The 21,286-nt window shown below is 46.4% G+C and overlaps 1 protein-coding gene across 1 annotated transcript in view; it reads right to left on the bottom strand.

The window, feature by feature from the left end:
• LOC126354208 (transient receptor potential-gamma protein) overlaps window positions 1-21,286 on the bottom strand; it is an 847,751-nt gene that overhangs the window by 746,882 nt on the left and 79,583 nt on the right. The window contains exons 2-4 of the mRNA XM_050003666.1: window positions 13,020-13,302; window positions 10,948-11,021; window positions 9,002-9,182 (exon numbers count right to left, since the gene is read on the bottom strand). Of these exons, the coding sequence (XP_049859623.1) occupies window positions 9,002-9,182; window positions 10,948-11,021; window positions 13,020-13,302 (538 nt within the window). The remainder of the gene's footprint in view (window positions 1-9,001; window positions 9,183-10,947; window positions 11,022-13,019; window positions 13,303-21,286) is intronic.

Here is a 21,286-nt window from a genome sequence, read left to right as displayed (position 1 = left end):
TCCGGATGCGGGATTGCGAGGTGTACTTTTACTTCTACTTTACGGGACTCACAACGCAACACCCACTGCTCTGGGTAGAGAGCGACGCCAGAAAAAGATGCACACGGTGCACTTACGGAAGTTACAACTGTGTTTCTTAGCAGCCGTAATTTATTGTACAAACTCATTGCCACCGTCAGAAAAAAGCAGGTGGAAAACAACAAGCTGTCGAAGATCGTCGTTGTTGTTGTGGTCTTCACTCTGAAGACTGGTTTGATTCAAGCCTCTTCATCTCCGAGAAACTATTGCGGCCTACATCCTCCTGGATCTGCTTACTGTATACATCTCTTGGTGTTCCCTCTACAGTTTTTCCTCCCCACACTTCAGTACTAAACAGGTGGTCTCTTGATGTCTCACAATATGTCCTGTCAACCGATCCCGGGTTGTGCCACAAATTTCTTTCCTGCCCAGTTCTGTTCAGTACCTCCCCATTAGTTACACGACGTACCCATATCATCTTCACCATTCTTCTGTAGCACCACATTTCAAAAGTCTCTATTCTCTTCTTGGCTAAACTGTTTATAGTCCCCGTTTCACTTACATTCAAGACGAAGAGCTTCAGAAAACGAAACAAACTGACACTCATCAGCCGAAACATTATGAGCACCGATCTACTATCGATATAAACCCGGCCACGTGACAACAGCTTCACCTAGGGAGGTACGGCTGCTAGTTGGGCACACACACGGTGCACGTAGCGTGCTATCCGTGTGTAGAATGGGGAATGTGTGCTATCTGTAGGAGTTTGACCGAGGGCAGATTTTGATGGCCCAGAGGCTCAGCACGGGCATTTCGGCAAATGCCGAGAAGTGCTCTGGTATGTTCAACGGGTGTCGAAACCGAGACGTCCTGGGTTTTGGCGGCCATCCCTCATTACACATATCCGACGTCGTAGGCTGGGCAGTCCAAAATAGGACAGGCGACGAACTGTGGCGAAACTAAAATCAAATTTTAACGATGGGCAGGCAACAAGTGTGTCTCAACAGACGATGGACCAAACATTACAAACGATGGGCTCCACCGACGACCAGTACATGTGCCAACGTCAACACCACGACATCGGCAACTAAGACTGAAACGGGCACGTGACCATCGGCAGTGGACGTTGGCAGAACGTCGCAGGGTCTGAAGACTTCCGGTTCGCGAAACCGTCTTCGTCATGCCGATGGGAGGACGCGAATCCGTCGTCTTCTACTGGAACGGCTGCTCGACACCTGTACTGGAGGACGGCGCAATTATGCTCTCGGTAACATTCACGTGTGCACCCGTGGGTCCAGTGGAGCTCGTGACAGCCAAGGAGTATCGTACACAGGTTGTAGAAGACGTACACCCCTTCGTGACGAACGTGTTTCCCAAAGTCAGTGGCATTTTTCAACAACATAATGAGCCATGCCACTAGGCCGCGAGTTTGACGGTGTGGTTTGAGAAACGTAGTGGCTAATTACAATTGATGTGCTGGGCCTCAACTCGCCGCATCTGGGCCCTATCGAAAACATCTGGGATGTGAATGAAGGTGGCGTCAGAGCTCATCGCCCCCCTTCCCCTAAATTAATGGAATTAGGTGACCTGTGTGTGCTGGTGACGTGCCAACACCCCCTGCGACCTACCGAGGCCCCCGTGCTTCCATGCTACAGGGGTCGCCGCTGTCATTGGTGCCGAAGGTGGACATGCAGGCTATTACGTAGGTGGCCGTAAGGTTTTGGATGATCTGTGTATATTCGATGTTAACAAATTTTCTTCTTCAGAAATTCTTTCGTCCTCACTGGCAAGCTGCACTTTATATCGTTTCTACTTTTACCATCATCAGTTTCTTTACTGACCACGTAACAAAACTCATTCACTACTTCCAGTGTCTCGTTCCATAATCTTGTTCCCTTAGCATCGCCTGATTTAATTTGACTAAATTCCGTTATCATTTGCTTCTCTTGATGTTCATATTGTGTCCTACTTTTCTGGCCATTCAATTAAGGGGACATTGTATGTCCTATGCTGCCAATGTTAAATTATCGAATTTTGTGACCCATTATCTTGGAAGCTTTTTAAGACACTGACTTATAAGTTTCCATAATTATAGAATGTCCCTTTCTAGATACACTGAACTAGAATTATTACTAAAATTGTATTGTGGGGCATGTTATCTTTTTTTTCAAACACTCAATTTTTTGACAGAATTTTGTAAATAAATGAACATAAAAAACAGGATACTTTAATTATTCTAGTTCCATATGTTTTGAATCTCACACTTAGCATGTTGTGAAAATTTCATGTCTCTACCATCAGTACTTTTTTTTAGATAACGGTCCATCTACTGCAAAAAATACAGTTCAGAGATATTGAGGTTTAAACCTTTTTTTATTACAAAGTCTTATACAGACTTACATTTCTGCGTCTTTGATGCGCTAGAACTGCCCCGGCCCACAGCCTGTGTCTCCTTCAGCGTCACACCAGGCCAGTGCTCGCCTCCTCCTTTGCTTTCTTTCTTCTTTTGTCAGTTGCTGAGCAGCTAACTCTGCTCCACGTAGACGAACCTCAATCAGTTCCCACAGTCCTTTAGCTGTGTTCTGTCCAAATCTTACACCTAACTTCTCCAGAACCTTCAGTCTTTCACAGTTTCCACCGTTAAAAGTTATTACAGCATCAGAAATTGCTAATTTTAGAGTCATAAGGCCAACAAATTTATTTTTGCGCACACGGCAGCACAAAACATTATTCAAGGACTCATTCACGTTCTGGGTCTTGAAATGTAAACACTTCTTTAGCAGCTCAGGATTTGCCAAATCTCTGTAAAAAGGTTTGATTACCTCCAAAGGAAGAGAATGTTTATGTGTAATTTCATGCAGCGTGATAGAAAATTCAGCTTGCCTATATTTACACCAAGTGTTTGGTGGAAGTGGACACAAAACATGACGTGGCTTTTCATCGGTTGATATTCGATGAAAGGAAGTGCTCCACATAGCTCTTTTCATCTTCTCTAAATTGTCACAGTCATCTCTAACCGCCTTCCCATAATATTCCTGTAATTCATCAATTACTTTGTCCATTAGTCTTCCGGAACATTTTATTGTCTTGCCATCAGACGGTTTTGTGTTACCCAGCTTGGGTTTTAGGTTACGCAGACAAGTTCCAATCCTTTTCTTGACATGTCCTACACACTCAAGATTTGGTATAGGAACACCATGGGGCTTACTGTTTTGTACTGAAATGAAAGTCTTGCTGTCTCCATCACCTAAGTAATTCATATACCTGACACCTCTCTGTTTTTGCCAAAGCTGGAAAATGTTAACTGCTGCTTTTACCTCCATTCTTTCACTTGTGCTGCTTAGGAAGTAATCTGTTCTTCTGGTTCACTGTACAACCTCGGCAGTACTTACTGAGAACTTCAAAATCCAATACTTGTTGCAGATGTAAAACCATTTTTAGAACTAAACCCACGCTTTTTCCTGGATCCATCCACAGAACTGCTGATGTTTGTGCCACTCTCATTTTGTTCAACACTTCTGATGTAGCAGCAACCACTGAATCTTCAGCCACAGCTTTTGCAAAGTCCCCGATTGCTGTTACATATTTCCTATACCTAGGGTTTTGGGAAATTCACCACAGTGCAGAGAACATTACCGGCCCTTGCAGCTTTACCAATGCATCTAAGGTCATAGAACAGTCTCACATTAGTTTCATACAATTCATTACCTGAACACTTTGATGAAGTATGAAATTAATTTTCGTTTTTGCGCTTCTGACATTTAATAATTAATTTAGACACAACACCTATTCTCGCTCCAATATCCTCATGAAGTGTAACTTCACCACAACAAAGACAGTAAGTGACAGTTTCAGAAAGAACTTGTGCAAGAATTTGCAGATCAATAATGACGTTGTCCATAATATCATTACTTATACCACTGTCACCCGTTTCTAAAATTACTTTCCTTTTCGACGCACTAGGGGCGTTCTTACTTCAGAAACATTATCGTGGTTTCCTTCACTACTAGCACACGTGTTTTCAAGTACTTCAGAAGAAAATGCAGGTCTCACATATCTGTTACCCGCAAATTTGCGTTTCTTCAAGTTACTTTTACGCTTAGCCATTTTATTTACATATAAAAAGCAATAGAAGTTAGCTTACTACAAAAATAGCCGATAACCACAGTACTTTCAACGAAAACTAGTATCAGAAACAAAGGACTGATTTGTTTATACGTAATGCCAACTTCTGAGACGTAGTAGTAGGCACAAAACAAAGCAATTCACAGACTATGTAGTTCCCTAGATAAAGCTGCTCAACTGTGGCAGTATATGCGTATCCGTGAAATTTGACAGTCACACGTCAACATTTAAAATATTATTTGAAGGTCTCACAATTGTCTCATTTTAATGTATCACATACCAAAATGTTCAGGAAAGTCCAAAGTATGTTATGGAGAAGAAAACAGAAAATTTCAAATTTCAACGAATTTCACGTACAATGTCCCCTTAACCTGCTTTACCAAGTCATTTGCTGTCTCTGACAGAATTACCATGTTATCGACAAGCCTCAAAAGTTTTAATTTCTTCTGCCTGAACTTTATTTCCTGCTTCAAATTTTTCATTGGTTTTCGTTATTGCTTGCTCGATGTACAGATTTAATAACATCGCGGATAGGCTACAGTCTTGTCTCACTCCCTTCTCAACCACTGCTTCCCCTTCATACCATTCGACTGCTTTCACTCCCAGTATCCTCAGGAGATAATTATATTGCCCGCAACACTAGCAGAACCAGATGGTTCAGACTCATAACACTACAGCGTGCACAACAGAATTCTGTATTTGTATTCGGGGTGCTAACGGTATGCGGAATAAGAAACTCACACTGCAAGACTTCATCACCCGCCAAAAGATTGACATTTTTGTGCTATCTGATACACATCTGAAACCTAAGGAAGTTTTAAACTTCTGTTTATGGTGGGATGTCGCTATCACCGAACGTATATATGTGAGGATGGTACGCCCGTCTGCTAGTACGACCGTCGACCTGCGTCGAGGCCTTCCTCGTCGAGAAGTCTATCTTTCACCATCGCAGGACCGACAGGCGAGTGCCGTTACTGTCCGGACAGAACTACATTTGTTGCTACAGACCTTCACCCCAACGCTCAGCTGATCGATCTCGATTTACGCGCTCTTCTCGTCTCTCAAATGAAGACATTCATCGGTGGCGACTGAAGAGCCAAACACCCCACCACCAGGCACTCCCGTATCACCAAACCCAAATGCCATGAGCTACGTCTTCTGGAACTTTAATTGGATTTGGAAATCTGGAGTCCCGTAGAGCCTACCCTATTCCACACTTGAGTCGCCAACTCCCAGATTTACTCGATACTGCCGTCGAGCACGAGGTCGGGTTGGACTCTCGGCTCGAGACTGTCGGTGAATTATCGTCGAATCATCGCCCTGTTCTCGCAGAGCTGTCACGAACGACATGTTAGTGTTGGCGTGCGTACTGGGAAAAGGAATGGCCTGAATTCCAGCGTTATTTGAACAACGGTGTTGCTTCTACTTTGAAAGTCCAGACACCAGCCCAAATCGATTACGCTGTGGACTGTGTCCCATGTAAAATTCTTAAGGCTGTCCAGCTACCCTCATTCAGTATAGTGGAGGACTACCGAGCCTACGATCCACTGTGTCCTTTGCTTGAAGAACTTCGCTTGCAGAAGAATCGGTCGCGCAAATTTTGGCAACGGTCGAGTACTCCGGCTTACCGCCGACAGTCACAGACTCGAAAGGCGGCTCCGACGTCGGCTGTTGGAATGACGTACGGAGACGTGAGGAGAGAAGCTGCGCTCATTCCTTGTACAGACCAGGAATAACTGGAAGTTGACCAAGAATTTACGGGTTGGCCCCGCTCGTAAGCGACCGCTCCAGGACTCCCAAAGGTTTACAGATGACTCTGTCACTACTGTGGAAACGTTTCTCACAGCCTTTGTGCAACAGACTACGCTCTTTCCAGATCCGCTGCGTGTTGCTCAGAGGGAGTTCGAAATTGTACCTTCCACCTCGTCGACAGGATCATCACGGCGGGTGACCTTTTAAATCATAGTTAACGACACTCAGCTGTTATCAGAAAACTGACTGGGAATAATTCACCCGGTGTGGACAAGATTGGCAACATACACCTGAAGCTCTTACTTGGAAACCCTTGGTGCTCCACACGAATATTTATAACGGTTGTCTTCTTACAGAGTATTTTCCGTGTCTGGGACACTGACCGAGGACATCGGATTGGTCTACAGAGAACTTCACCATTCTCGCAAAAGTGGCAGTTATTTTCTATTTCACGATAGGTTTATTTATGTGTTTATCCGTAAAAATATATCTTACTTTGTAGCCTCTGCAACGACTTTATGATGTACTGTCCTGGCCACTACGTATGCGCTAAGACCCAAAGTACACTCCTGGAAATTGAAATAAGAACACCGAGAATTCATTGTCCCAGGAAGGGGAAACTTTATTGACACATTCCTGGGGTCAGATACATCACATGATCACACTGACAGAACCACAGGCACATAGACACAGGCAACAGAGCATGCACAATGTCGGCACTAGTACAGTGTATATCCACTTTTCGCAGCAATGCAGGCTGCTATTCTCCCATGGAGACGATCGTAGAGATGCTGGATGTAGTTCTGTGGAACGGCTTGCCTTGCCATTTCCACCTGGCGCCTCAGTTGGACCAGCGTTCGTGCTGGACGTGCAGACCGCGTGAGACGACGCTTCATCCAGTCCCAAACATGCTCAATGGGGGACAGATCCGGAGATCTTGCTGGCCAGGGTAGTTGACTTACACCTTTTAGAGCACGTTGGGTGGCACGGGATACATGCGGACGTGCATTGTCCTGTTGGAACAGCAAGTTCCCTTGCCGGTCTAGGAATGGTAGAACGATGGGTTCGATGACGGTTTGGATGTACCGTGCACTATTCAGTGTCCCCTCGACGATCACCAGAGGTGTACGGCCAGTGTAGGAGATCGCTCCCCACACCACGATGCCGGGTGTTGGCCCTGTGTGCCTCGGTCGTATGCAGTCCTGATTGTGGCGCTCACCTGCACGGCGCCAAACACGCATACGACCATCATTGGCACCAAGGCAGAAGCGACTCTCATCGCTGAAGACGACACGTCTCCATTCGTCCCTCCATTCACGCCTGTCGCGACACCACTGGAGGCGGGCTGCACGATGTTGGGGCGTGAGCGGAAGACGGCCTAACGGTGTGCGGGACCGTAGCCCAGCTTCATGGAGACGGTTGCGAATGGTCCTCGCCGATACCCCAGGAGCAACAGTGTCCCTAATTTGCTGGGAAGTGGCGGTGCGGTCCCCTACGGCACTGAGTAGGATCCTACGGTCTTGGCGTGCATCCGTGGGTCGCTGCGGTCCGGTCCCAGGTCGACGGGCACGTGCACCTTCCGCCGACCACTGGCGACAACATCGATGTACTGTGGAGACCTCACGCCCCACGTGTTGAGCAATTCTGCAGTACGTCTACCCGGCCACCCGCATGCCCACTATACGCCCTCGCTCAAAGTCCGTCAACTGCACATACGGTTCACGTCCACGCTGTCGCGGCATGCTACCAGTGTTAAAGACTGCGATGGAGATCCTTATACCACGGCAAACTGGCTGATACTGACGGCGGCTGTTCACAAATGCTGCGCAGCTAGCGCCATTCGACGGCCAACACCGCGGTTCCTGGTGTGTCTGCTGTGCCGTGCGTGTGATCATTGCTTGTACAGCACTCTCGCAGTGTCCGGAGCAAGTATGGTGGGTCTGACACACCGGTGTCAATGTGTTCTTTTTTCCATTTCCAGGAGTGTAGTTTAATGTTAGTAGTTTTGCCTTAGTACCTACAACTAACTATAGGAAATGAAGTTAACATAGTACATTTAACAGACAATTAAACTGATTGAAAATCAAATAAATACTCTTCTGTACCGTTATCTTGTCGTACAAGATCTGTGGTTTGCGAATTTCATTCTACTTTAAGCACGCGGTCCAGTTGTGTCACAGTCGCCAGGGAAGTCATTTGTCGTATCTGCCTCTGAATCGCACAGACATTTTTCTGTGTCTCACCGCATGTGACTCTCTAGGACAGCGTATTTTCTGGGGCAGCGATCACCACCTGCGTAAAGGAGCGCCGGAGGCGGCCTGGAGACCCCGCCAAGGCTGCGTGTAATGGGCGTAGGCGTGGCACGACACTGGCGAAACACGTGGCATTCGGGCTGCCTCGTATTCCCTGACCACTGCCCATTCAGCACGACCTGGGGAACAGCTGCCAAGCTCCTCTGGCCTAGAAGAAAGTCATTCCCTCATAACAGAAACAGAAATTTGCAGACAGGCCAAGTCCGGACACGCTATGGTATGTCACGCATTATGATTTTAAAATCTTCTTTCGTGTGTCTCCGAAAGTGTCTGTTGATGCATCAGTTGGGTTTGTTGGGTTTCTGAATATTGTCTCCTGTATGTCAAATATTTCAATGAAACTATTGTTGTATCATTTCCTCAGTAACCAGTGTTTCAACACTGTGTAAATATTTTCCTTATATAGTCATTTTATTACATTTGCTGGATGATATTTTCATGTTATACGCACTTAGTACTTTGTTCAATTTTTCTACATTCCATTAAAAGCTGTCTTCTGAATCCACTATTATCACCTGGTCGTCTCCTAACAAAATGATCGTAGTGTCACTACAATTGTTGAAGAACGTTCCTTCTGGGTTAATTTCTTGCAATCCTACAGAATTTTGTTTACGTACAGCTTACACGATGAAGGTGAAAGGATATCGGCTCGCTCCAGTTCTTGAGTTATTGCAAAGAAGACAAAAACCGCAGATAACTGATATCAGTGAGCCCTCGGATTCCACAAAATCTAATTTCTGGTTGGTACTGCCTAACATTAGACTGCCACAGGGAAGCTGATACCTCAGACAAACCTGCCGTATAATGTACACAGAGTAGACGACTTCTGTGATTATCTTGTACGTCTTTGATGAGGCCGCTCCCATGTGCCAGGACAGAGACAGCTGTTGCTGACACAGGACGTCTGCAGCTGCTAAGAAAGGCCTAACTTCCCCAGCTACTGACGTGGCCTCGCGCCGGCGGCGGCCCTGTCGCCTGTCCAGGGTACGAGTATTTTGCCTGACTCCAGTAGCAGAGGAAGAACGAGACAGAAACCGACAACATCAACTACAATGCACCACACACTGCTCCGCCGAAAAACTGAACGCTGTACGTGTAGCGAACATACACCTTTTCAATGTACGAGGGGAGTTCAATAAGTAAGGCAATATTTTTTCTCTGCATCAACAAGCTCTCCGTCATGCACGCACTACTTCCATCGGAGTGCATGCTTCATAGCGCCAAACGGATGGAAGTGGTACGTCCTAGATTTGGGCTGCAGCTGGGTGAGGGAGAGCAGTTTTGTGAGCTCCTGTCGGGACCTTGCGTTGTCATGGAGAAGAAGAAGTTCGTTTGTATTTTTGTGGCGACGAAACACACTGAAGCCACTTCTCCAATTTCCTGAGGGCAGCCGAACACACTTCAGAGCTCATCGTTGCACCGAGAGGGAGAACATCGGAGTTTCCCTTGTAGAGTGCCCGAAGATCGTGGCCACGTGAGGTTATGTTTCCAGCGTCTTCGTCGGAGAAGAGGGGCCGTGGCCCCCCTCCGTGGACTGCTCGAAGTGATGAACCCGCGTTGCAGCTTCTGTGATGCTGCTGGAGAAAAAATTATCACGATCAGCCTCAGGCGTGGAAGCAATTCCGCAGAGATGGTCCTCCGTTGCTCTTTAAGATCTCCTGCTGGCGGCGCGGTACTCAGCGGGCACCGCCTTCGAGTACCCTTACTAGTAGTCTGGTAGTCTGCCCGGCTAGCCGCGCGTCTAATGCACTGCTCTCCGGGCGGGAAGGCGTGCCGGTCCCCGCCACCATTCCGCCCGGCGGATTAGTGTCGAGATCCGGTGTGCCGGCCAGTCTGCGGATGGTTTTTAAGGCGGTTTTCCATCTGCCTAGGCGAATGAGGGTCGGTTCCCCTTATTCCGCCTCAGTTACACTACGTCAGCGATTGCAGCGCAAACACTTTCTCCACGTACGCGTAGACCGTCATTACTCTACCGGGCAAACATTTTGGGTTACACTGGTACAATAACGATGGGTTTGGTGTGGGGCGGCAGAGGGGTGAGTGGGCTGTTGTAGCCTGTTGTGAGACTGTGTGCCACTGAGGCTACGGCGGGGACGAAACCTCTCCGTCGTTTCTATGTGCCCAGTTCCATATAATGTAATACAATACATTACGCTAAGTGAGTCTGCACTACAAACAGAGACGTCCAGCTGAGGAGCGAAGTGTCCGACTATGGGTCATCTATCATCTCGAATGAGAGTGTCCCCACGTTATAACATTGCACGAGTCAGAGCTGCTTGCGCCCGACCAGCACGCGAGAGATGGGACGGGTTTGCGCGACCTCGTCACGTTAATGACAGATTTTTTTGTTCAGTGTCAGATTTCCATTGACATTCTGCAAGCGTCTGTGTATATCTGCAATGCTCTGGTTTTCCGCCAAAAGAAACTGAATCAAAGCTCTCTCCTTGGGACCTACCTTCGTTACAGACGCTACCTATTGGAACAACACCAAGTTACAGGGGCCGAAGCGGTAATATTCCACGATGGCCCACAATAAATTCCACATTCTTTCCACAGAAGTCGGCGGAGAAAAAAAATTACTCCTTGAAGATCCCCTTATTACTTTATTTTACAAGCTCACGAAGATATAAAATTTAATGGCAGATTACACCTATTTAGTACACACGAAAATTAAGGTTGCCCTGATCTATCGCATCTGTTTCGGTAATTCAACAAAATGGCACACTGACAGGTAACCTACGTTTTCAGTGCTTCTCCCACATCTTTCTGTGTGTCCTTAAAATTACTGAGTACTTGAGTAGCAGATACAGAAGCCTGCAAAGAGAAATGTGTGAAAATACCGGGTGATAAAAAGGCAGTATAAATTTGAAAACTGAATAAATCAAGGAATAATGTAGATACAGAGGTACAAATTGACACACATGCTTGGAATGACATGGGGTTTTATTAGAAAATACAAAAGTTCAAAAAATGTCCGACAGATGGCGCTTCATCTTATCAATGGTTCAAACGCCTAACTAACCTAAGGACGTCACACAACACCCAGCCATCACGAGGCAGAGAAAATCCCTGACCCCGCCGGGAAACGAACCCGGGAACCCGGGCGTGGGAAGCGAGAACGCTACCGCACGACCACGAGATGCGGGCTCATCTTATCAGAATAGCAATAATTAGCATAACAAAAATGCTGCTCCTCACCTGGAATGCTCACTATGTCCACCACCATTCCTCACAATAGCTGTAGTCGAGGAATAACGTTGTGGGAAGCACTGTAAAGCATGTCCGCAGTGATGGCGAGGCATTGGCATCGGATGTTGTTTTTCAGCATTTCTGGAGATGTCGGTCGATCACGATACACTTGCACTGTAAAGCATGTCCGCAGTGATGGCGAGGCATTGGCATCGGATGTTGTTTTTCAGCATTTCTGGAGATGTCGGTCGATCACGATACACTTGCGACTTCAGGTAACCCCAAAGCCAATAATCGCACGGACCAAAGTCTGGGGACCTGAGGGGCCAAGCATGACGAAAGTGGCGGCTGAGCACACGATCATCACCAAACGACACGCGTAGATCTTTCACGCGTCTAGCAGTATGGGGTGGAGCGCCATCCTGCATAAACATTGTACGTTGCAGCAGGCGTTTATCAGCCGGGTTGGGGATGATGCGATTCCGTAACATGTCGGCGTACCTCTCACCCGTCACGGAAGCAGTTACAGAACTAGAATCACGCTTTTACTCGAAGAAAAAAAGCCCGATAACGGTAGATGTGGCAAATCCAACCCATACCGTGACTTTCTCGTCGTGCAATGGAGTTACCACGACAGTTCTAGGATTTTCGGTAGCCCAAATTCTGCAGTTGTGGGCGTTGAGAGACCCTCGCAGCGTTAAATGAGCTTCGTCGGTCCACAACGCGTTAGTCAACCAATCGTCTTCTTCCGCCATCGTTTGAAACGCCGACACCGCAAATGCCCTCCGCTTCACTAAATGGCAAGGTAACAGTTCATGATGCCGATGGATTTTGTACGGATAGCATCGGAGGGTACCTCTAAGTGCCAACCAAACAGTAGTGTATGGAATGCCGGTGCGACGTGCGACTGCACGAGCGCTGACTTCCCCGTGCATAGACAAACCCACTACAGTCTCCATTTCTTCCTGAACTGTCTCAGCAGCATTACGCATTGTGCTCGGTCGGCCACTACGGGGTCTATCGTCTAAACAACCCGTGGTTTCGAACTTCGAAATCATTCTTGACACAGCTGCATTCGTCAACGTACCTTTACCCGTTCGAATCCCCTTCCTATGGCGATAGGATCGTAACGCTGAACTAGCACATTCTCCATTCTGATAATACAGCTTGACTAAAAGCGCCTTTTCAGGTAACGTCAACATGCTGCGACTGCTGGCGCATCTGCTTCTCTCATTACAGCTCCTTTTATACACGATTGTCATGCTCAGTCGCTGACGTTTTGTTGCCAGCGCCATCTGTCGGACATGTTGTGAACTTTGTTTTTTTTGTTCTAATAAAACCCCAGGTCATTCCAAGTATGTGTGTCAATTTTTACCTCTTTATCTACATTATTCCGTGGTTCATTAAGTTTTCAAGTATATACTGACTTTTTGATCATCCGGTATATAGGTGTGCAATTCTCTCTGTGTGTGTGTGTGTGTGTGTGTGGTCGGTGTCATGGAGAGCAGGAACAGCCGTGCAGCGTGAAGCAGCAGCCGAGCACTACAGACAGAGAGGAGGCAGGTGCGCTGCGGACAGAGTGAGGTGTGGGGCAGCAGGCGCCGGGTGACGCGGCATACTGACACGCGGTGGCTGCGGGCGGGGGGCGCTCAGGCTGCGGCTACTGACGTGTGGCTCGCCGGGCCGGTGCAGCGTCTCCTCGTGGTCCAGCAGCACCTCCACCGCCTCCACGAACTCCTCCGAGATGGCGTGCAGCAGCGCGTCCTTCGTCTCCACCTTGTACTCGATCAGCAGCTCCACCATCTCCAGGTTCTCGTTGTCGATGGCCATGAGCAGCGCGCTGCGGCCCAGCGGGTCCACGCAGTTGATGTTGATGTAGCCCGTCTCCTGCGCCCGCTGCAGCATCCTGCGGACAGACAGACGGCACTCGCTACGCGTGTCGACAGAGAGCGACGCAAAAACGACCGCGTGCACTAGCGATGCCCTTAGTGACTTCTCCGAGTTTTACTATTTTCGTAAACATGTTTGTGATAGCAAAAAGGTTTCATTACTTAAAAGAGACCTCGAGCATCCTTCCACTTTCTGGACTGTGCCAGCAGCGATACGAGGCACTGTCAGGAAAACGCTATATGGAGATCATATTCAGTCACGTCAGTATCAAAGTGTGACCCAGCTGTCTGGTACATTTTTCCGGACTCTGCCACCAATGAGTACAACAGTTGTGAAGCTGCAATCGCATTTTGCCAGAGTTAAAAATATCGAAGATGGCGAGTGGCAGGAAATTCAAACACGTTAGTGGGAAGTTCAAAACAGGGCAGTAGCTGTGTGTATGAAGTGTTAGGAAATTTAGAAACTGGAGGAAAATTTAAAGATCAAAGATGGTGTGTGGTGGGAAATTAAAAAAAAAATGGTGGGAAGCTATAAAAGTCAAAGATGCCATTGTCAGGAAACGTTAAAAATTAAGGGGAAATTTAAGTACATCCAAGATAGTGGGAGTAGCTCAATTTTGCTTTATGCCTCTATCTCTCTCTCTCTCTCTCTCTCTCTCTCTCTCTCTCTCTCTCCCTCTGGCAATCACGGCAAGTATAAAAATGGCACCAAGTTGTATTAAGTCAGTTAAAAGTCAAAGACAAATACGTACTCATATATATATATATATATATATATATATATATATATATATATATATATATATATATATATATATCGTAATAGTAAGGTGGTGTATAACATTAAAATGACTCAGAGGTCAAAGAAATGCATTTTATTTGGCAGTTTACATCAGAATTGGCGATCACGAAATAGACCAAGTTAAGGAATTGTGTTACCCAGGCAGCAAAAGAACCCAAGATGGACGAAGCAAGAAGGCCATAAAAAGCAGAATAGCACTGGCAATAACAGGATTCCTGCCCAAGGAAAGTCTTCTAGTATCAGATATACGCCTTAATTTGACGAAGAACATCTGCAGTTCAGCACTGTGTGGTAGCAAAATATGGTCTGTGCGAAAACTGGGCAGAAGAGAAACGATGCATCTGAGATGCGATGCTCAGCGGAATACTGTACATTTCCTGAGCTAATAAACTGAGGAATGTGGTGGCTCTCTGCAGAATCGGTGAAAAAAGGAATCCCTGCCTAGAAGAAAGGACAGGATGTTAGGACATCTGTAGAAATATCAGGGAATAACTTCCACAGTACTGAAGGGCACTGTACATGGTAAAACTGTACATGAAGACAGAAACTGGAATACTTCCAGCAAATATATGAGTGTGTAGGTTGCGATCGCTACTCCAACCGAAATATTGGCAGAGGAGAGTTATTCGTGTTGTACCTCATCAAATCAGTCAGAAGACTGATGACTGGAAAACAAGGGTCAGAGAAAGAAAAAGCACTATCAGATTGACTTAGAGGTGTCCACCACCACAGTATTGTAGCAGACTTGTAAATAACGGTGGGAAATCCAAGTAGGAGCTTTTCTATAGACAATTACGTATTCATTCATACACATACAGAGGACACGGTTAAATTGTGCTAATATCCCACGCTTGTGCTGCCACAACTGGGGTAGCACTGGAAGAAGAATGACATTTTTGTTATGCACAAGGAAAGTTGCAGCAGAGTTTCTTGTGTGGTCTTCCAAGCGTACAGTACCGCGACCGGCCTGCATAACGGCAGGACACGGCAGGCAGACACACCGCGCGTAAACAAACATCTCGTCTCACCCTGGCCAGCATGTCGGATGTTGGTCAATGTGTGACATTGTGTCACGCACAATTAGCAATAGCAGTGTCACACCATGAACAAAAAGAAGGGGGTACTCTTCCCAGACTAATCTGACCCCCCCCTCAATTTCCAGGAGATTCTCCTCATAAACTCGTTTCGGCATAGGATGGGAGCCGAAATAATTGCAAGAATGTCGCGGACGCAGGACAGTTTGGTAGTTGTGGTGGCAGCTGTAGCCTGGTCACAACTGTACAAGACCCCAAGCCGTCACTAATGATCGCAGGATGGATTTTTAACGCCCAGATGAAGGTTGTGAGTTGTATGTGTTTTGACAAATGAGAGTACGATTTAGTACTTAAAACATATAGAGAGATCATCATTAAGAGAAAACGCATATGTTCTGTCATATGTCGCATGATTTACCCATTGCAGCACGTGTCAAAGCTAGAATGATTCTCCGCAGGTCTGTCTTCCGCTTATATACCGGAAACGTTCCTCTTTGTGCGTGGTCTTCGTACATCTGGTGAAGAACCCTCGTAGGTGTGACTAGAGACGCTCAACACTCAGTGTCATGCGGTGCACGAGGCAAATCACGCGACTTATTGTTCTTAGACTGTCTGGAGAGTGCTTGTTGACGTCCTTGGATAATTCCTAGGCCTGCAGCCTCTTCTCGATCTGCGAGGCAGGATCAAATGTAGCCACTGCCTCCTTCTGTGCGACCACTCCGTGCCCTGAAGCCGTCTGACTGCTTTCGAGTGACTCCCCGACCGCTGCACTAAACAACAAAGACGGCAGTCAGTCTCTTTGGCTACATCTTATGAACCAGGAGGAAATAGCGATGTACCGTCGAAATGTAAAATGGCAACACAACGAGCCAGCTAGCCACGCTGCCGACACAGTAGAGGTAGCGTTGGTTAGTGCGCTTGGGAATTGTCCTGCTGGCGGGCACACTCCTACAGTTCAGTACTAGCAGTCTTGTCACCACTAACTGTCTCGTAACTCCTCTACAGACTAATTTAATGACTGTCACACACTGATGACAAAATCACACCAACTCTTTCGTTTTAAACCAACTATTTCTGATCTCAACCTGTAAAATTACTTGGGTGTGCGCATCGCAGTCGCCTATGCGTACCCTTAACGGCACCCTGCCAGCATCTCCACAACCAGACTGACACACGTAAAGCACTCTCACATGACATGTGTTGTACTTGTAACGACAGGATGCAAATCTTCTGTATGTAACAGCAAAACTGCCACCGTACCCTATGAGCATTTACTCTCTTGCACAGTGACATCACATTCTAACCGTTGTTCTTTGTCTGGCCACACTCGCGACAAGGTATTGATGGAAAATCACGCAGCTTCACTTGAAGGACTTTTAACAAATGCCGTTCATTGGACAATTGGAAGGCAGAGTACTGCGGAACCTTCATAGAGATGGAAGTAACGGCAAGCTGAACAGCTGCCAGAACCCAGAAACCCACTACGGAAGAGCTCGTTCGTCGGCTCTGCGTGACGCGACTGCGGCGAGGAGCAGTGAGACGTCCCGGGGTTGGCAGCACTGCGGTTCGCTGAGGGATGGCCACACAGTGCACATAATTAGAGCTCTTCATTTGGCGACCATTACGGTAATTGGTTTTTAACGGCGGGGAGGGAGGGCGCGATAGAGGGTGTAAATGGTGGCGCGGCTCTGCAAATCTGCTGCGCCTGTCCATTTTGCAAATGTGGCTGGCGAGCGGGGACGGGTGGGTGGGTGGGCTCTCTCTCTCTCCAGTTGCGAATCGATGAGGTGCAGGGTGCGGGAAAAAGATTCTTCAGTTTTTAATTAACAGCAAATGTGTTACCTAACATTTACATACTCCCATAGCGGCGCGTCGTTGCCCCGGCAGTGCTATTTTAGTAGCCATGCAACTCCGGTCTCGTAAACAGGAATCATTTATTAACAAAACTTTTTTTTATTGATGATGATTCTTGTACTGCAACTTCACCGAGCACAGGAGTACCCAATGTTGGTGGACTCGAAAGTTTCGTTGACAGAGGCATTATTGCCTTTCGTACCTATCATATGGCAGAACTTGCTAATAAAGACTTTGGTAAATCTGCGTATATTTCGCCTTCTGCTTTGTCTTTGTACACACATAATAGGAGAAAATTATCTTTAAATGAGTTCACCAAACTGCACTCGCAACTGGAAGGACGAGGGTTCAAAACTCTCATCCGGCCATCCACATTTGTGTTTTTGCTGAATGTTGGGATGGTTCCTCTGCAAGGGCGCGGCCGATTTCGGTCCCCGACCTCACCACAATCCGTCTTGTGGTCTATCTCTAATGACGTCAATGTTCACGGGACGTTGATCTTCTGCATCAATTTCACAAGAATCTTCAACTTTGGTTAAGGACGTGTTGCACTATTGCTGTTGGTGCAAAACTTAAGAAAAACCGGTCCTGCGCTAAACCGACAGTCAGCAGGTGGCCCATCGTCAGTCAGAACAGCAGAAAATACTTGCTGAGTGATAGTCATAGCCAGGAATTTATGATATCGCATTCCTGTGATCGCAGCGTAAGGCGAAGACTTCAGCCGTTAGAGCGTGTCCTCCGTTCAGTGAATGATGTCTCAAGATTACTGAAGACTGTAACATTTTCAGAATGAGTGCATAAAGTGATGACTAACAATTTGATTATCATGCTGCAAATCTCACCACTGTTTGTCTTTTTGTCTTGACACTCACATCCTGAGACCCCCATATCGACGTCCCTTTTAAGAGTGGCAGTGTGGCGTGAACTTAGGACGACGTGTCTGATCCGGCCATATACGCAGACAGTCACCATCTCTCCATCAAATTTCCTTCAAAAGTAAAATAAGAGGATTCCTGATCCATCCGAATATGGTTCTAGTCAGATGGGGCAAGAGCTCACACAGTTAAGTCTGTCATGAATTCTTTGACGTTTAAATCCTCTAGGTGCCAAATTTTTTGTCACTGCCCACACATTCGCAAGATCTCAACAAATGTGACCTTTTTGAGCAGATACCCTATATCGAGGGATTATGTGAACAATTCACACTGTTTCTGCTGTGGTCTTCCCTTTAGAGACTGGTTTGATGCAGCTTTCCATGCTACTTTATCCTGTGCAAGCTCCGAATAACTAATAATTAATTATTGTAAACTGGACCCTTCATATGTTCTTCAGTTATCAAGAGAAAAAACTGACCTGTAAAAGACATTTTTTTAAAAATATGCGAAACAGCAAGACTGAAATTGGCTTGACCTTTTGTTTTGAACAGTGTGGTAGAACAGTGTACCTAAACTAAAAATTGCACGTAAGTCTGTACTTACGGTAAAAATCAGTATTCACTCCACCACGAATTCCACAGTTTCCCCCCCCCCTTTTTTTTTTACATAGAGATCACAATATACTAATTATTTGAGAAAAGTTTCATTTGAATGTCTACTAAAGTTTTTGAGCTACGGAATTTCAAAATACTAGTGAAAACCACTGGCCACTACGTCTAGGTCCCCCTAATCAACAAGAGAGGAGGCGTGACAAGCAAAACGCACAGTTCTGCCCCGTAGAGTACTGTGGCACATACGAAATTTATGCCCGCCAATAAAAAGAGGAATACCACTGGAGCCGCAGTGCAGGGCAAATCATTATTAAGCCGCGGGCTTAACAAGCGAAACAAACCAGACCAGAAGAGTGAAGCTTAAAGTTTCAACACGTCCCTCCTCTCGTGCAGTAGGAGCGTTCACGCACACCTGTATTGCAAAACACAGACCCTAAGCTATAAATTTTTTATTTTAAAAATTTGAACTTGACTGTTTTGAGCCCCATAACAATCAAACAGACTCCTAGCGTACCTGACGCAGCCTCCACTTCCCCTTGCATTTCGTTCCTGTAAAATCTTCGGACTCTCAAACGTGACAGGTCATGGAGTAGGACCTCAAAACTACGAAAGTCGAAACAGTCTCGCAGTACGAAACACTCTAGTTCCGTGTGAACCGACAATGTCCGTTATCGCGTTAGCGAGTCTCAGCAAGTCCACACCAGCAACGAGAAGCTCTTCCCGATACTTGTACAATCTAGAACAATACCGCCTCAACGAAATAATACTGGCTCGGGCTAAATGACCGACAGGTTACCTTGCAGCGGAACTGCCATTTCTCACAAAACTGTTCTCAGTTGAATGAACCACAAATTATATCAGATTATGAAAATTTGCAAATTTTCTAACGATCACTCGCTTTTGTATGCCGTAGAACGCGCTTCCCATCCTAGCAGGGAGGCAGCGACCGTGCGGCGCGCGAGAAACACGTGACACACAGGGAAGCAAGCGCACACATTCTCGCCCCCATACTCCGGGATCGCCGTCACGAGTCTAGAGACACACGTAACTGTCCCAATTGAATCAGTGTACTCAACTGTTATTATACAGTCATTAGTGTAATTAGATTAATTCTTTGGAAATGTTTGAAGAAAGGAATAGTTTTGTCTGATTTACAGTATAAATGTTACCGATGAAATTACTTATATTTCTACAACAGACTTTTATTTTCAGTGTTTCTGAAGCGTTTACAAAATTCCGAGAATATTTATAGATGAATTCTCGAATCGTGAAATTTGATTTCATTTGAGACAAGATACATAAGTTACACGGACTAATGCATCTATATTGCGACAGGAATGAAAACAACTCTATAAAGAAGACGTGTTCCGCAGATTTGATTCGGTTTGTGATTAATTAAAACAAAACATAGAAATTAGGTAATAATAACGTCGTGTGACGAGGGCCTCCCGTCGGGTAAACGGTTCGCCTGGTGCAAGTCTTTCGATTTGATGCCACTTCGGCGTCGATGGGGTTGAAATGATGATTAGGACAACAGAACACCCAGTCCCTGAACGGAGAACATTTCCGACCCAGCCGGGAATCGAACCCGGGTCCTTAGGATTGACATTCTATCACGCTGATCACTTTTTTTTGGAAGGTTTGTTTTTCTGCTTTTTTATTTTTATTTTATTTTATTTTTATACAAATGGATAAAAGGAAGGCCGTTCCTCTTCGGCTACATAAACAGAATAATAGGAAGTCATCCCGTTACGACAAAGGATGCTCCATACTGTAGCCCGCTGCGAAGTTTCGATGACTGTCTTCTCGTTGCTGTGTTGTTTCAGTTGTTCGTTCAGTCTCATGAAAAATAGGAACTGGGAAGAGGTGCTATGGTTATCTTCTCATGTCATCGATAATCCAGCTGCGAGGCGGATTATGGAATGCGCTCCAAATGAAATTAGAAAAATATTGCATATGTTTAGGGTTGTTGACGATTGCACAATGTTGTTCTTTTCGCCATTAGCGAAGAGGTAGTGAACAGCGTGGCCGCTGACCCACGTCACAGAGTTCGTTTTTGCTCTTGGGAAATAAATCTTATCGGGGAAAAGAAGTGATCGGGTAGTTATCCTGTCGGGAGTCGTGCGTGTGAGAAAAGCCAATATCTGACGCACCAAATACCAAACGTCCTTTGCCAACCCGCATTCGAAACGATGTTCATCCGTGTCAATCACTTGGCATGTGGCACACAAGGGTGAATCGGCGAGATGGATGTGATGTAGGCGGGACTGGCACAACTGTTTCCCATTAACAGTTACGTACCATGCAGATTGCACGTCAGTATCAAGGGTGGTGGCATTCACTGCCTGCCACACAGCGCGCCACTTTGTATTGGAGTGTTTGCTTTCAATCACATTCGGCGTCATGTTCATTTGCATGGCAGCATATATCGCCCTCGTCATCATCAAGCGTGTGGGTAGTAGTGCAGTGAGGATGTAGCTTAATTCAAGGAAGAATTGGCTAATGTAGAAGAAAGGTGCTGGGATGTCCGATATCATCACAGGGGGTGCGAGTGAGATTGGTCGTAAGGCTTCCAGTAAGAGACTTGTGAGGCACGTCGGACTTCGTCGCCACAGTTGCAGGTGACAGCTGACGAACAGGGCCTTCGCTCTGTTCTGAACATGAAAAAGGCCTAAACCCCCTCTGCTCCTAGGGAGGGTTAGGGACTCGTAACGAATCTTAAATAACATGCCCGTATTAACAAAGGATCCCAAAACCGCCAACATGCGGTGAACCAGGGTAGGTGGTATGGGGAGTATCTGTGCAAAATGGGGGATGCTTGACGC

This window comes from Schistocerca gregaria, chromosome 3 (assembly GCF_023897955.1).
Source record: "Schistocerca gregaria isolate iqSchGreg1 chromosome 3, iqSchGreg1.2, whole genome shotgun sequence".
NCBI classification, from domain to species: Eukaryota; Metazoa; Arthropoda; class Insecta; order Orthoptera; family Acrididae; genus Schistocerca; species Schistocerca gregaria.
This window is presented reverse-complemented; position numbering and strand designations above follow the sequence as displayed.